General features: G+C 46.9%; 2 protein-coding genes across 2 annotated transcripts; one reads left to right on the top strand and one right to left on the bottom strand.

Annotated features, from left to right (window-relative positions):
• Window positions 1-1,234: 1,234 nt before the first annotated feature.
• On the top strand, window positions 1,235-8,358 carry LOC124485624 (polypeptide N-acetylgalactosaminyltransferase 5). The gene is made up of 10 exons (XM_047047335.1): window positions 1,235-2,888; window positions 3,383-3,549; window positions 3,769-3,888; window positions 4,415-4,550; window positions 4,714-4,833; window positions 4,922-5,039; window positions 5,123-5,449; window positions 6,510-6,593; window positions 6,827-6,973; window positions 7,313-8,358. Exons 1-10 carry the CDS (start codon window positions 1,696-1,698, stop codon window positions 7,445-7,447), a joined length of 2,547 nt encoding a protein of 848 aa, XP_046903291.1. The 5' UTR covers window positions 1,235-1,695; the 3' UTR covers window positions 7,448-8,358.
• A 1,691-nt stretch (window positions 8,359-10,049) lies between these two features.
• On the bottom strand, window positions 10,050-11,743 carry LOC124485643 (ermin-like). Its single transcript, XM_047047360.1, has 2 exons — window positions 11,235-11,743; window positions 10,050-11,032 (listed from the first exon to the last, which is right to left on the bottom strand). The coding sequence occupies exons 1-2, from the start codon at window positions 11,653-11,655 to the stop codon at window positions 10,746-10,748; spliced, it is 708 nt and encodes a 235-aa protein (XP_046903316.1). The 5' UTR covers window positions 11,656-11,743; the 3' UTR covers window positions 10,050-10,745.
• Between the last annotated feature and the right edge of the window lie 59 nt (window positions 11,744-11,802).

Below are 11,802 nucleotides of genomic sequence, written 5' to 3'. Positions count from 1 at the left end.
TCATGGGAAAGAGGCTGCAGACAGAGAAATTAATGAATACATTTGGCCACAGGAATGGCACATATAAACTGACACCAGCATTGTAGAGCTTGGGGGCTTTCCTGGGGCCAATCATTTAGCTAACAGACTAATGAAATCCTGTGTACTGTGGCTAAGGGCAGGTACCAGGGGAGTCGCACCCCGTCTCCCTCCTCGTGCTGGACTGGTAATGGGTTGGACAGAGCCCATGGACTCCCACGAGATGCCTTCTGATGAAGAGGAAAACCTGTTGTTGCCTCCACTAATCACCGCCTAATGACTGCAATAATACAGCTTTTATGAATCTGTGTGCTTGAGTGAGTGAGTGAGTGAGTGAGTGAGTGAGTGAGTGAGTGAGTGAGTGAGTGAGTGAGTGAGTGAGTGAGTGAGTGAGTGAGTGATTGAATGACTGAATGACTGAATGACTGAATGACTGAATGACTGAATGACTGAATGACTGAGTGAAAGAGAGGCGAGTCATTATCAATCTTTTCCTGTAACAAACCACCCAACCACAAAAACGTCAGATCCAGGCAACACGTGTTTCATCGTATTTGGTTCGTGGTAATCAGTCCAGTTTGGGTCACATCAACACGGGCCACCTGGGTCATTATTGCATTCCGCGTCAACTGAATTAGTCAGAAGTGATCTCTTACTGTCAGCTATGTTACTTTGTACAGATCTGACCTTAAATTCAGTTTGCATATTACATAACTGGAACTCCCCAACTCGTATTTCCATGCAGTAGATGTACAGTTGTACTATACAGCCGTGGCCGAAAGTCATCGGAGCGACATACATTGTGTTTGCAAAGCTTGCTGGGCCTTGGCATAAAATGACTGCTAACATAATTTCAGTAAATCATATCATCAGCATGGGGGAAAGTGTGAACTAGTTCTAGCCAGGTGAAATCACTCTATTATTCTGATTGGATTTTAAGAGCAGATTGACTGCTGTAAAAACCGGACTATTTGAATATATTGAACATTTTCGCCCTAAAAAAAGCTTTTTAATATATGAAATGTGCCTTATTGTATTTCCAGTATTCCATAGATTCTACAGTATTCTTTTTTCCCCCCTCAAATACTGAACCATCAAATTTTGTAAAACACAACATCTGTCATTGCCAAAACTTACGGCCATGACTGTACAGTTTGCATAACATTACACTACCTGTCCAATCACAGCGCTCTTCCATAGGGCAAAGTTGAAACACGTCGTTAATCCGATCTGCCTGAATGGCGGGGCGGGTGCAGCAGTTTCAGTGAAAGTGGAGGACTTTGTAGGTGGTTTGCTAATACGTTACCAACCCCTCTAAGGACATTTAATTTTGCACATTATTAATAGACTAAACATGTTTGTGACCGCACAAGAATCAAAGTATCGGTGATGTGCTTAGAGCACCTCTAGATCCTGCTACACGGAATACAATATAACCCTGATAGACACACGTCAAAAGTAACAACGTGGATCCCCCAAGTAAGTTTCTCTGACTTTTACGCGTTTATAGTTGACGCGTTTTTCTTCAAGTATGGAACCCGCATTAACAACAAACATTTGACGACTCCTCGCTGTAATTTGCCCACGTGGAATGCCACGAAGGCAACTAGCCGAGGTCGACAAGTTTTGAGGGAATCCAGTTACCATGACATTCAGACATTACATTAAGAAATAACGATGTGGACCATAAAAATTAGGAAATATTTTCGGGGTAGTGGGAGGGTACTGGCATTTGTTTTCATTGCTTCTGTCATTTGGCTTCTCTTCGATATGGCAGCGCTTCGTCTTTCAATAAATGATGTTAATAGCCAACTATTGAAAGAACTTATTGTTAAGGAAAGAGAGGCTGTCAAACAACAGTCAACCAAACGAACTGTAATACATAGGGGTTTTAAACACCCAGTGCAAAGAGTTGACTTAGACTTGGACAATGATGACCAAAGTCCCGTCAGAGTTGTGAACAAGGTTGCTGAAGTTTATAGAATGCGGCCCAGGAAAGAGCCTGTGTTGAAGGAAAGCAAAGACGCAGGAGATACCATGAAGTTAGAGAAGGGAAAAGCTGCCGTCACGGACCGTCAAGTACAAGTTGTGCAGGATCATATTACATCAAAGTGGCATGTCCCTTTGAACACCAATGCACCGGCCAAAAAAGCAGTGGACCCTGGTGTGAACAGGACAAAACCAGAGGTAAACAATGTCGTTATAACTCAAAGCCCTAAAAAAGTAGCATTGCCTGTGTCCTTAAACACTACCAGAGCACCCCCTGGTGTTCAGGAAGAAAAGCATGTTGCTCCACCATCTACCTCACACAAGAAACTACAGGAACCAAAGAAAGATGTTGTACCACAACCAAAAGATATCAACACTGATTCCAAAAATATCAATGTAGTGTCCAATAATGTGAAGGCCTTTTCCCAGACAAAAGAGAGTGCCAAATATGCCATTCAACCAGAAAAACAAGACTACCAGGTAAAAGACAAAGCTGTTGTGGAGCCCTCAGCTGAACTTGTCAAGCAAGAAGCCAAACTCGAAGATGTGATTCATATCAAAGAGGACGAAAAGATTGTTAAAAGTGATGTAGGAACTGTGAAGAGGAGTTTGTCACTGACTGAAAAACCAAACTTGCCGCACAAAGCGTCTGAAGGGAAGGTGGCGGTGGTGCGGGGAGCGAGCGTCCACAGAGTTCAGGCTCTGGACCTGACCGCTGCCCCCAGGAACAGAGGCGCCGTCGGCCAGTTCGGCCATGCTGCCGTTGTGCCCAGTGACAAAGAGCAGGAGGTGAGGAGGAGGTGGAACGAGGGACATTTCAACGTTTTCCTGAGTGACCAGATTCCTCTTGACCGGGCCATTCCAGACACCAGGCCCCTGACGTGAGTCCAGCTACATCCTAGATCACTGTAGAACTACATCCTAGATCACTGTAGAACTACATCCTAGATCACTGTAGAACTACATCCTAGATCACTGTAGAACTAAATCCTAGATCAGAGTAGATCTTCCGGTTACTTCTGTATACAACCAGTCTAGATCCTTTTTCTCCCGCAGCACAGCTCCTGCACACAACAGAAACACATGAGGGAATTCATAACTACCTTCTCTACCAAAGTGGATTATGAATGACTTGTTGTTTTTTCTTCTGTTTCCCCTTCTAGTTTGCTCCACACCACTAGTTACTGTAATCATGATGTTGTTGTTGCACTATAGTCATTCTTTTTTTCCTCATGATACCAGCTAGCTGAGATGTGGCTAGTAAATACAGTCTATTCCTGGACTCACTTGACGCACTTTATGTGTTGTCTTGGATAAAAGCTTCATGCTAAATGTATAAAATGTCAGATGACATTAGTCTCGTGGTTTCATCCAGGTGTTCAGATAACATGGTCCATGATGACCTGCCCACCACCAGTGTGATCTTCTGCTTTGTGGACGAGGTGTGGTCCACCTTGCTCAGGTCTGTCCACAGTGTCCTGAACCGCTCCCCACCCCACCTGCTGCAGGAGGTCATCCTGGTGGACGACTGCAGCACCAGAGGTAGGCCAGGCCTCAGACCAGGGACGTGTCAGAATGGGTTTTTATTGAAGTTCCTGAAGAATGATCCAGTCCCAGTCCTTTCACCTCTCACTGCCACCTTTTCTCCTTTACCTCCTCTGTCTCCTTCACTTTCTGTTCCTCACTCTCATCACTCTCTTTCCTTCACTATCGATTACTCCCTCTCTCCCTCTCCTCCCCCTCTCTCCATCCGTCTCCCAGACTATCTGAAGGAGCAGCTAGATGTGTACATGTCCAAGTTTCCTAAAGTGCGCATCATCCGTCTGAAGGAGCGCCAGGGACTGATCAGGGCCCGGCTGGAGGGTGCAGCAGTAGCCACAGGTACGACCCCCCAGGCCCCTGGCCCCTTAGTCCCTGCCTCCTGGCCCCTTAGTCCTTGCCTCCTGGCCCCTTAGTCCCTGCCTCCTGGCCCCTTAGTCCTTGCCTCCTGGCCCCTTAGTCCCTGCCTCCTGGCCCCTTAGTCCCTGCCTCCTGGCCCCTTAGTCCCTGCCTCCTGGCCCCTTAGTCCCTGCCTCCTGGCCCCTTAGTCCCTGCCTCCTGGCACTTGCCCCCTGTCACCCCTTCTCAGCTCACCACTGACACACACAGCTGCAGCAAGAACATTTGTGAGTATTCTGTTCCTTCTCATGTGTACGCAGGACTCAATTACTGATGGGGTCAATCTAATGAAGTCGTTTTCACTGGCTTCTCAACGTACGTGAAATGATTCTGTATATTTAAAGGCTGGGTAAAGTCAACAGTCTTGTGCCAACACTCAGGCTCTGCTGTGCCTGTAGACTGTCAGATAGAGAATCCACAGCAGCTCAGATGGTGTGTGTGCACTACCTGGAGTGTGTTTACCTTCCAGGTGAGGTGCTCACCTTCCTGGACTCCCACATCGAGTGCAACGTGGGCTGGCTGGAGCCCCTGCTGGAGAGGGTTCACCTGGACCGCAGGAAGGTGGCCTGTCCTGTCATCGAGGTCATCAGTGACAAGGATATGAGGTTAACGGCTTGTTCCATACAAGGATATGATGTTAACGGCTTGTTCCCTCCAACAGGATAAGAAGGTTGTGTTGCATTGTGGGGTATTCTCAAAACAGTAGCAATGTACGTGTTCATTTTTTTTTTTAAGTGCTGCGATGCCTAATGTGATTTTGTTCTCCAGTTATGTGCTGGTTGACAACTTCCAGCGAGGCATCTTCAAGTGGCCTCTTGTCTTTGGCTGGAGCACGCTATCAGAGGAGTACATTAAGAAGAACAACATGACAGATACTGATCCTATTAGGTACTGTACACACACACACACTCAGTAGTTCTGTCAGTGTGGCTTCTGGCTCTGAGTGAACAGACTTCATGTCCCTGTGGTCTTCCAGATGTCCTGTCATGGCTGGAGGTCTCTTCTCCATAAACAAGCAGTACTTCTATGAGCTGGGAACCTACGACCCGGGGCTGGACGTGTGGGGAGGAGAGAACATGGAGATATCCTTCAAGGTAACCCTACGCTCCTGTCTGACAGCCACTTACCACAACCACCAGACTCTGTTTGACCATGTTGGGCCTGGTTGTGCCCTCAGATCTGGATGTGTGGAGGGGAGATCGAGATCATCCCCTGCTCCAGGGTGGGTCACATCTTCCGGGGGGAGAACCCCTACAAGTTCCCCAAGGACCGTCAGAAGACGGTGGAGAGGAACCTGGCCAGGGTGGCCGAGGTGTGGCTGGACGACCACAAGGATCTGTTCTACGGCCAGGGCTACCTCCACCTGCTGGACAGGAGGGCTGACATAGGGAACCTGACGGAGCAGATCCGTCTGAGGGAGAGGCTCCAGTGCAACAGCTTCCAGTGGTACCTGGACAACGTCTGCCCGGAGTTGGACGCGCCGCTGGTCAAAGCTGAGGGCCTGGTAGGTAGCAGTCAAAGATGCTGTTAATACACAGTCATGTGTCCCAGCAAGATTCATGTCCCAGCAGGATTCATAGGGTAAGGGTATAGTTGTTTTTTTAAGTTATCTGGTGAATACAGGGTTCCTCATGTAAATGAATGTTCTCATGGTAGCTTTAGGTGTCCTGTAAACAGGCTTCTGCAGCCTGTCTCAGTGCTGACAGCCTGATGTGTCTGCAGCCTGTGTCTCAGTGCTGACAGCCTGATGTGTCTGCAGCCTGTGTCTCAGTGCTGACAGCCTGATGTGTCTGCAGCCTGTGTCTCAGTGCTGACAGCCTGATGTGTCTGCAGCCTGTGTCTCAGTGCTGACAGCCTGATGTGTCTGCAGCCTGTGTCTCAGTGCTGACAGCCTGATGTGTCTGCAGCCTGTGTCTCAGTGCTGACAGCCTGATGTGTCTGCAGCCTGTGTCTCAGTGCTGACAGCCTGATGTGTCTGCAGCCTGTGTCTCAGTGCTGACAGCCTGATGTGTCTGCAGCCTGTGTCTCAGTGCTGACAGCCTGATGTGTCTGCAGCCTGTGTCTCAGTGCTGACAGCCTGATGTGTCTGCAGCAAGGGCGTAGGCAGAATTATATTTTTGGGTAGGCCTAGAAAAATATGGATTGGCCTCTTTTCAGTTTTTTTACTTATTTACTTTGCAATCTGCACCCGGTGCATAATTTTTCGGAGATATTTTCGTTTTTGGGTAGGCCTTAGAACCAGTTGAGTAGGCCTGTGCCTACCCATGGCTACGCCTCTGGTCTGCAGACAGTGTCTCAGTGTTTGTGTTTTTCTCTGGGAGAAGCTGTTGTTTCCCAGCTCTTCCATGGGCTCAGGAGTGAATCCAACACAGAGACACGATTGTGCCTTCCCCCGAACAAAGATTGTGTGTCTCTCAAGGCCTACGTCTCTTCCCTCTCCACTCTGACAGGCCAGGGTGGAGAAGCACATCTTTCTATTGTCAACAACACAGAACATTTACACATGTCAACACAAGGAAAGAAGTTAAGACTCTGATGTAATGCTTGTGATCCTTGTCTTTCAGGTTTTCAATCGGGGATTGAGGAAATGCCTGTCTGTGCAGAAGGACTCCTTACTCTCCTTTGAGACCTGTGATCTCAGCAAGCAGGTCAATACTCTCAAATCTACTGCTGGGGTGAAAACACACTCTCCATGACTACAACACACTTCCCAGATGTGTGCTCACAATGGAATTCCTTTTCAATTCTACACACACACTCACGCCTACACCCATTCCTGCAAACCTGAAGTTACCATGACGCCTAATTACAAACCTGAAGTTACCATGACACCTAATTACAAGTCTGGCTGTAACTGCCTCTCTGTCTCCGTGACATTCAGAGTCAGCACTTTAACTACACCTGGGTGAAGCTCCTTCGCCAGCAGGACGTGTGCGTGGCCCAGCAGGACACAGGCCCCGCCCTGCAGCCATGTGACCGATCCAGATCAGACCTGCGCTGGCAACACAAGGCCTCCAACTCTGGCCTGGTAGGTCTGGGTCTTGGGTGGGGCTGTTTGTCTGCCTTCCTTATCTGTCCATAACCAACTCATGTCTGCCACATGTACACTCAACCTTCCCACCCTTGTGAAGGATGTATTGTGTGTTTCCCACCCTTGTGAAGGATGTAATGTGTGTTGCTGGGCTGCCAAGGTGAGGTTCAGGATGGTTTAAAGCTGAGCCCTTCATGGGCTGCTATAGGCTGCTCATACATACACTAGATTCTCAGTAGCCCAGGTAAGACTCTTGTAAGGAATGCGAAAGAATAGTTTTAGGATTCTCACTGTACCTCTCTCCTTGCCCCCCCCTCCCCCCACACACACACACAGGCAGAGCACCTCGTAGCAGAGCACCCCCCCAAAGTCACCTGTCTGGAGGCGGGGCCTAAGGGAGACGTCCACATGAGCAGGTGTGAGCCCACCAACACCATGCAGAAGTGGCAGTTCACCCACTACTACACCTAGGAGGAGGAGCCTAGTGGGGAGGAGGGAGGAGCCTAGTGGGGAGGAGGGAGGAGTCTAGTGGGGAGGAGGGGAGCAAATGAACTCTTCAGAGGCCCGTGTTCACAACTCTGCTCTGTGAAACAACAACCTCCCCATGGAACAGTCTCTGGGGAACAACGTCCTCCACATGGAACAGTCTCTCTGTGGAACAACGTCCTCCACGTGGAACAGTCTCTCTGTGGAACAACGTCCTCCTCATGGAACAGTCTCTCTGTGAACCAGATATGTTAACTGTTGCTCAGTCGGTGTGATTCTGGTGTTGGGATGTGCAATCCTTCAGTTCTTTTTTTCTTTTCATCAAACAAGCCATTGATTGTTGTCATGTTTGGAAACAACAGCTACTTAATGGTAAAGCTGTGTTTTAGATTTTTTTTACATTGAATTTGATAAACCAAAAGGAATCTGTGATGGTCTTTGGTAGAACGTCCGTACCTGAGCCTGTTTGCATTGTTTGTGTCCCAGCTTTTCTCCAGCTGTCCACTGGGGTTTATTCTCAGATAAAGAGACATTTTCAACAAAGATAATGAAACACTGCAATGCAATTGAATGCTCACAGTTTACTGTAAATAATGTCATCATATTTTGTGTTCATTGTTAAGAAGAAACATGATGTATATTTTGGAATGTAATGCATGAAATAGTTTATTAACCTGTGTAGGTGTTTCCAACATCCCACACATATCATAGATGTCTTTTAAGGACACATTTAGCCTCATTTGAAGCCAGGTGACTTTGTGCCTTAGTGCCTAGTGTGAGTCATGGGTGAAATGCTCATTTCTGAAAGTTTGGCTGCAGGTGTTTGTTGTTTGTGTGCAGTTCTTATAATAAACACTAAAGGGAGCTAAAGCTACAAGCTGTTATAAAAACTGTGAGCCCAAGTCTCTCTGGCTTTCATTTTTGAAAATATGAAACAGGATTTGGTAAATGCTACAAATACAGTGCCCTCCAAAAGTATTGGAACAGTGAGGCGAATTCCTTTATTTTTGCTGTAGACTGAAAACATTTGGGCTTGACATCAAATAATGAACGTGAGACCAGAGATCAACGTTTCAGCTTTTATTTCCAGGTATTTACATCAGGATCTGATGCACAACTAAGAAAATATCACATTTTGTTTGAATCCACCCATTTGTCATGTGATCAAAAGTATTGGAACAGATATACTTAAAACATATTTAAGTGAATAAGACTTAATATTTAGTTGCAAATCCTTTGCTTTCAATAACTGCAGCAAGTCTGTGACCCATTGACGTCACCAAACTTTTGCATTCTTCCTTTTTGATGCTTTCCCAGGCTTTCACTGCAGCCTCTTTCAGTTGTTGTTTGTTTTGTGGGGTTCCTCCCTTCAGTCTCCTCTTAAGCAGGTAAAATGCATGCTCTATAGGGTTTAAGTCTGGAGATTGACTTGGCCAGTCTAATACCTTCCATTTCCTGCCCCTGATGAACTCCTTTGTTGTTTTGGCAGTGTGTTTTGGGTCGTTATCTTGCTGCATGATGAAGGCTCTGCCAATCAGTTTGGTTGCATCTTTCCTTAAATTGGCAGACAAAATGTTTCTGTAGACTTCCGAGTTCATTTTGCTGCTGCCATCATGTGTTACATCCTCAATGAAGATTAATGAGCCCGTCCCAGAAGAAGCCATGCAAGCCCAAGCCATGACATTACCTCCACCGTGTTTCACAGATGAGCTTGTGTGTTTGGGATCATGAGCAGTTCCTTTCTTTCTCCAAACTTTAGCCTTTCCATCACTTTGGTAAAAGTTAATCTTTGTCTCATCAGTCCATAAAACTTTGTCCCAGAATTTTTGAGGTTCATCTCTGTACTTTTTGGCAAATTCCAGCCTGGCCTTCCTATTCTTCTTGCTAATGAGTGGTTTGCATCTTCTGGTGTAGCCCTTGTACTTTTGTTCATGAAGTCTTCTGCGAACAGTAGATAGTGATACCTTCACTCCTGCCATCTGGAGGTTGTTGCTGATCTCACTAACAGTTGTTTTAGGGTCTTTCTTTACAGCTCTTACAATGTTTCTGTCATCAACTGCTGATGTTTTCCTTGGTCTACCTGTTCGACGTCTGTTACTTAGTACACCAGTAGTTTTCTTCTTCTTCAGGACATTCCAAATGGTTGTACTGGCTATGGCCAATGTTTCTGCAATGGCTCTGATTGATTTTCCATCTTCTCTAAGACTCACAATTGCTTGTTTTTCACCCAAAGACAGCGCTCTGGTTTTCATGTTGTTTTCACCTCTGAATACAGTCTGCATAGACAAAACCTATCTTACCCAATCTGAACCTGAGTGTAGACATTCAGTGGTATTTATTGATTGAATAATGTATGTAATAGGACACACCTGGGCAACAAAACACACCTGTCAGTCACATGTTCCAATACTTTTGCTCACGTGACAAATGGGTGGGTTCGAACAAAAAGGTGATATTTTCTAATTTGTGCATCAGATCCTGATGTAAATACCTGGAAATAAAAGCTGAAACGTTGATCTCTGGTTTCACATTCATCGTTTGATGTCAAGCCCAAATGTTTTCAGTCTACAGCAAAAATAAAGGAATTGGCCTCACTGTTCCAATACTTTTGGAGGGCACTGTATGTGATGAAGCATTTTTTTTCCTCACTTTATTGTTTCATTAGACATGTGAGTAGCCTCTGGATAAAGGTGTCATTTATAACTTGTCACATGTGGATTTGCTTGACTGTACAATACATCACAAAAGGGTTTTTATGGAAGACTTATCGTAATGATTCATGCTTGCAGTGCATTCACACCAGATTCTCTACAAGAGCTCTTAGGCAGGTAACAGCCAACATCTTAGTCATAATGTTCGCTTGTCGGATTACAGGCCCTCAACCCTCTTAAAGTTAATCTGCTGATAAAATACCTGCCTTGCATAATCGAATGCTTCCCGCAATTTTATCAAATAAATAATAAAGCACTACACCGTGAATACATTAGTACCTATAATACAACCTGTTATTTGTAATTATTTTCCATCTATTAAGCTATTGCTATACATACAATAATCTATGGCAGTGACAAACCCACCTGCCCAATGTGACATTTAGGATGCTTAACATTATTACTTTGGCTTCAGTACGAGCAGAACATCTCATCAGTACAGTTACAACAGCAGTGTCTCCCACCGGTGTTGGTTACGGTGTGTCTTGAGCACAAACACAGTCCCTGCAGTCCAGGTTGCGACCCCAGCAGCAGGAGAGCAAGCACAAAGACTGCACCGTTCGTCTGACGGGTCAAATGTTCATCATCATGGACTCAAACTCATTGATCTTGGTCTGTGTGTTGCCTCTTCTGATCTTGCGGTAGGAGACAGTGTTGTATCTGGAGTGGGTGTGATGGTTGAAGGAGTTCTTGTGGCCATACTTCCTCCCCAGTGACTGAGTGCTCTTGGAGGACAGGGACTCCTGCGAGCTGCTGTTTTGCTGACTGTCCTCAGTCTGGTCCTCCAAGACCTCCAGCTCCTCAGATTCCTCCTCTGTAGGATTTTGCTGGGATGATGTCATATCATCTTCCTGGTTCCCTGGTGCCGATGTTTAGAAAGGAGGATAAGTTCAAACTCTTTAGACATGACAACTAGTTCAACAATAATTTAAGTGCTTCCAATGTATTGCATTGTTTGTGCAAAGAGACTTTAATAGGTTCAGCAAATGCCTATGCAGCCAGTTTTACAAAGTTCCATGATGAAAGCAATCAATGAAATGTGTTACTAGACGTCCTCTCACCTGTCCCCTCCCCTGGCTCTGGTTGTGTCTGGAGCTCTGCCAGGGAGCGTCCTGGGGGCCGTGACCCAGGCTCCTCTGAAGCCAGCGTGGTGGCTGCAGATCCTGCAGCATCACGTCTGCCGTGCTGGTCTGCCCAGGTGGAGATCTGTGGACGCTCCAGCTCCAACGCTGTGTCAGCATCACGGGGGGGCTGAGCCTCCTCTAAAGAGCAGGGGGGTCCAGGGGGCCCTGCTCCCCCATCCTCGTCCTCGTAGAAGACCTCGTCGTCCCCCTGGTCCTCCGGCAGGGCAGCAGGTCTCCCCACGGCCTCCTCCGTGGGCGCCACGTCTGCCAGGGTCACCCCACTGATGACCTCCACCTGGGGGGTCGTCTTTCTCCCCTCCAGGGTCGTGGGAGGAGACTGGCTCTCCGGCCTCTCCATCAGCTCTGCCTTGGTTGGATCACTTCAACCTCCGTGGAGCTCCCTGTCAGAGGCTCTTAGTGGTCGGTTGGACTGAACCCCCGGTACTAACCAGTGTCCTCAAACCCCCAACACCCACCCAGCCACTCCAGTCAACCAATCAAAGCT

This window comes from Hypomesus transpacificus, chromosome 23 (assembly GCF_021917145.1).
Source record: "Hypomesus transpacificus isolate Combined female chromosome 23, fHypTra1, whole genome shotgun sequence".
Lineage (NCBI taxonomy): Eukaryota > Metazoa > Chordata > Actinopteri > Osmeriformes > Osmeridae > Hypomesus > Hypomesus transpacificus.
The sequence above is the reverse complement of the archived record's forward strand: the minus strand, read 5'-3'. Positions and strand labels throughout refer to the sequence as shown.

Coding starts and splice junctions, on each gene's coding strand:
- LOC124485624 (XM_047047335.1), top strand. CDS start 1,696: ATGTGGACCATAAAAATTAGGAAATATTTTCGGGGTAGTGGGAGGGTA. Junction 2,889..3,382: donor CCAGACACCAGGCCCCTGAC/GTGAGTCCAGCT, acceptor GGTTTCATCCAG/GTGTTCAGATAACATGGTCC. Junction 4,834..4,921: donor ACAGATACTGATCCTATTAG/GTACTGTACACA, acceptor GTGGTCTTCCAG/ATGTCCTGTCATGGCTGGAG.
- LOC124485643 (XM_047047360.1), bottom strand. CDS start 11,655: ATGGAGAGGCCGGAGAGCCAGTCTCCTCCCACGACCCTGGAGGGGAGA. Junction 11,033..11,234: donor AGAGCCAGGGGAGGGGACAG/GTGAGAGGACGT, acceptor CATCGGCACCAG/GGAACCAGGAAGATGATATG.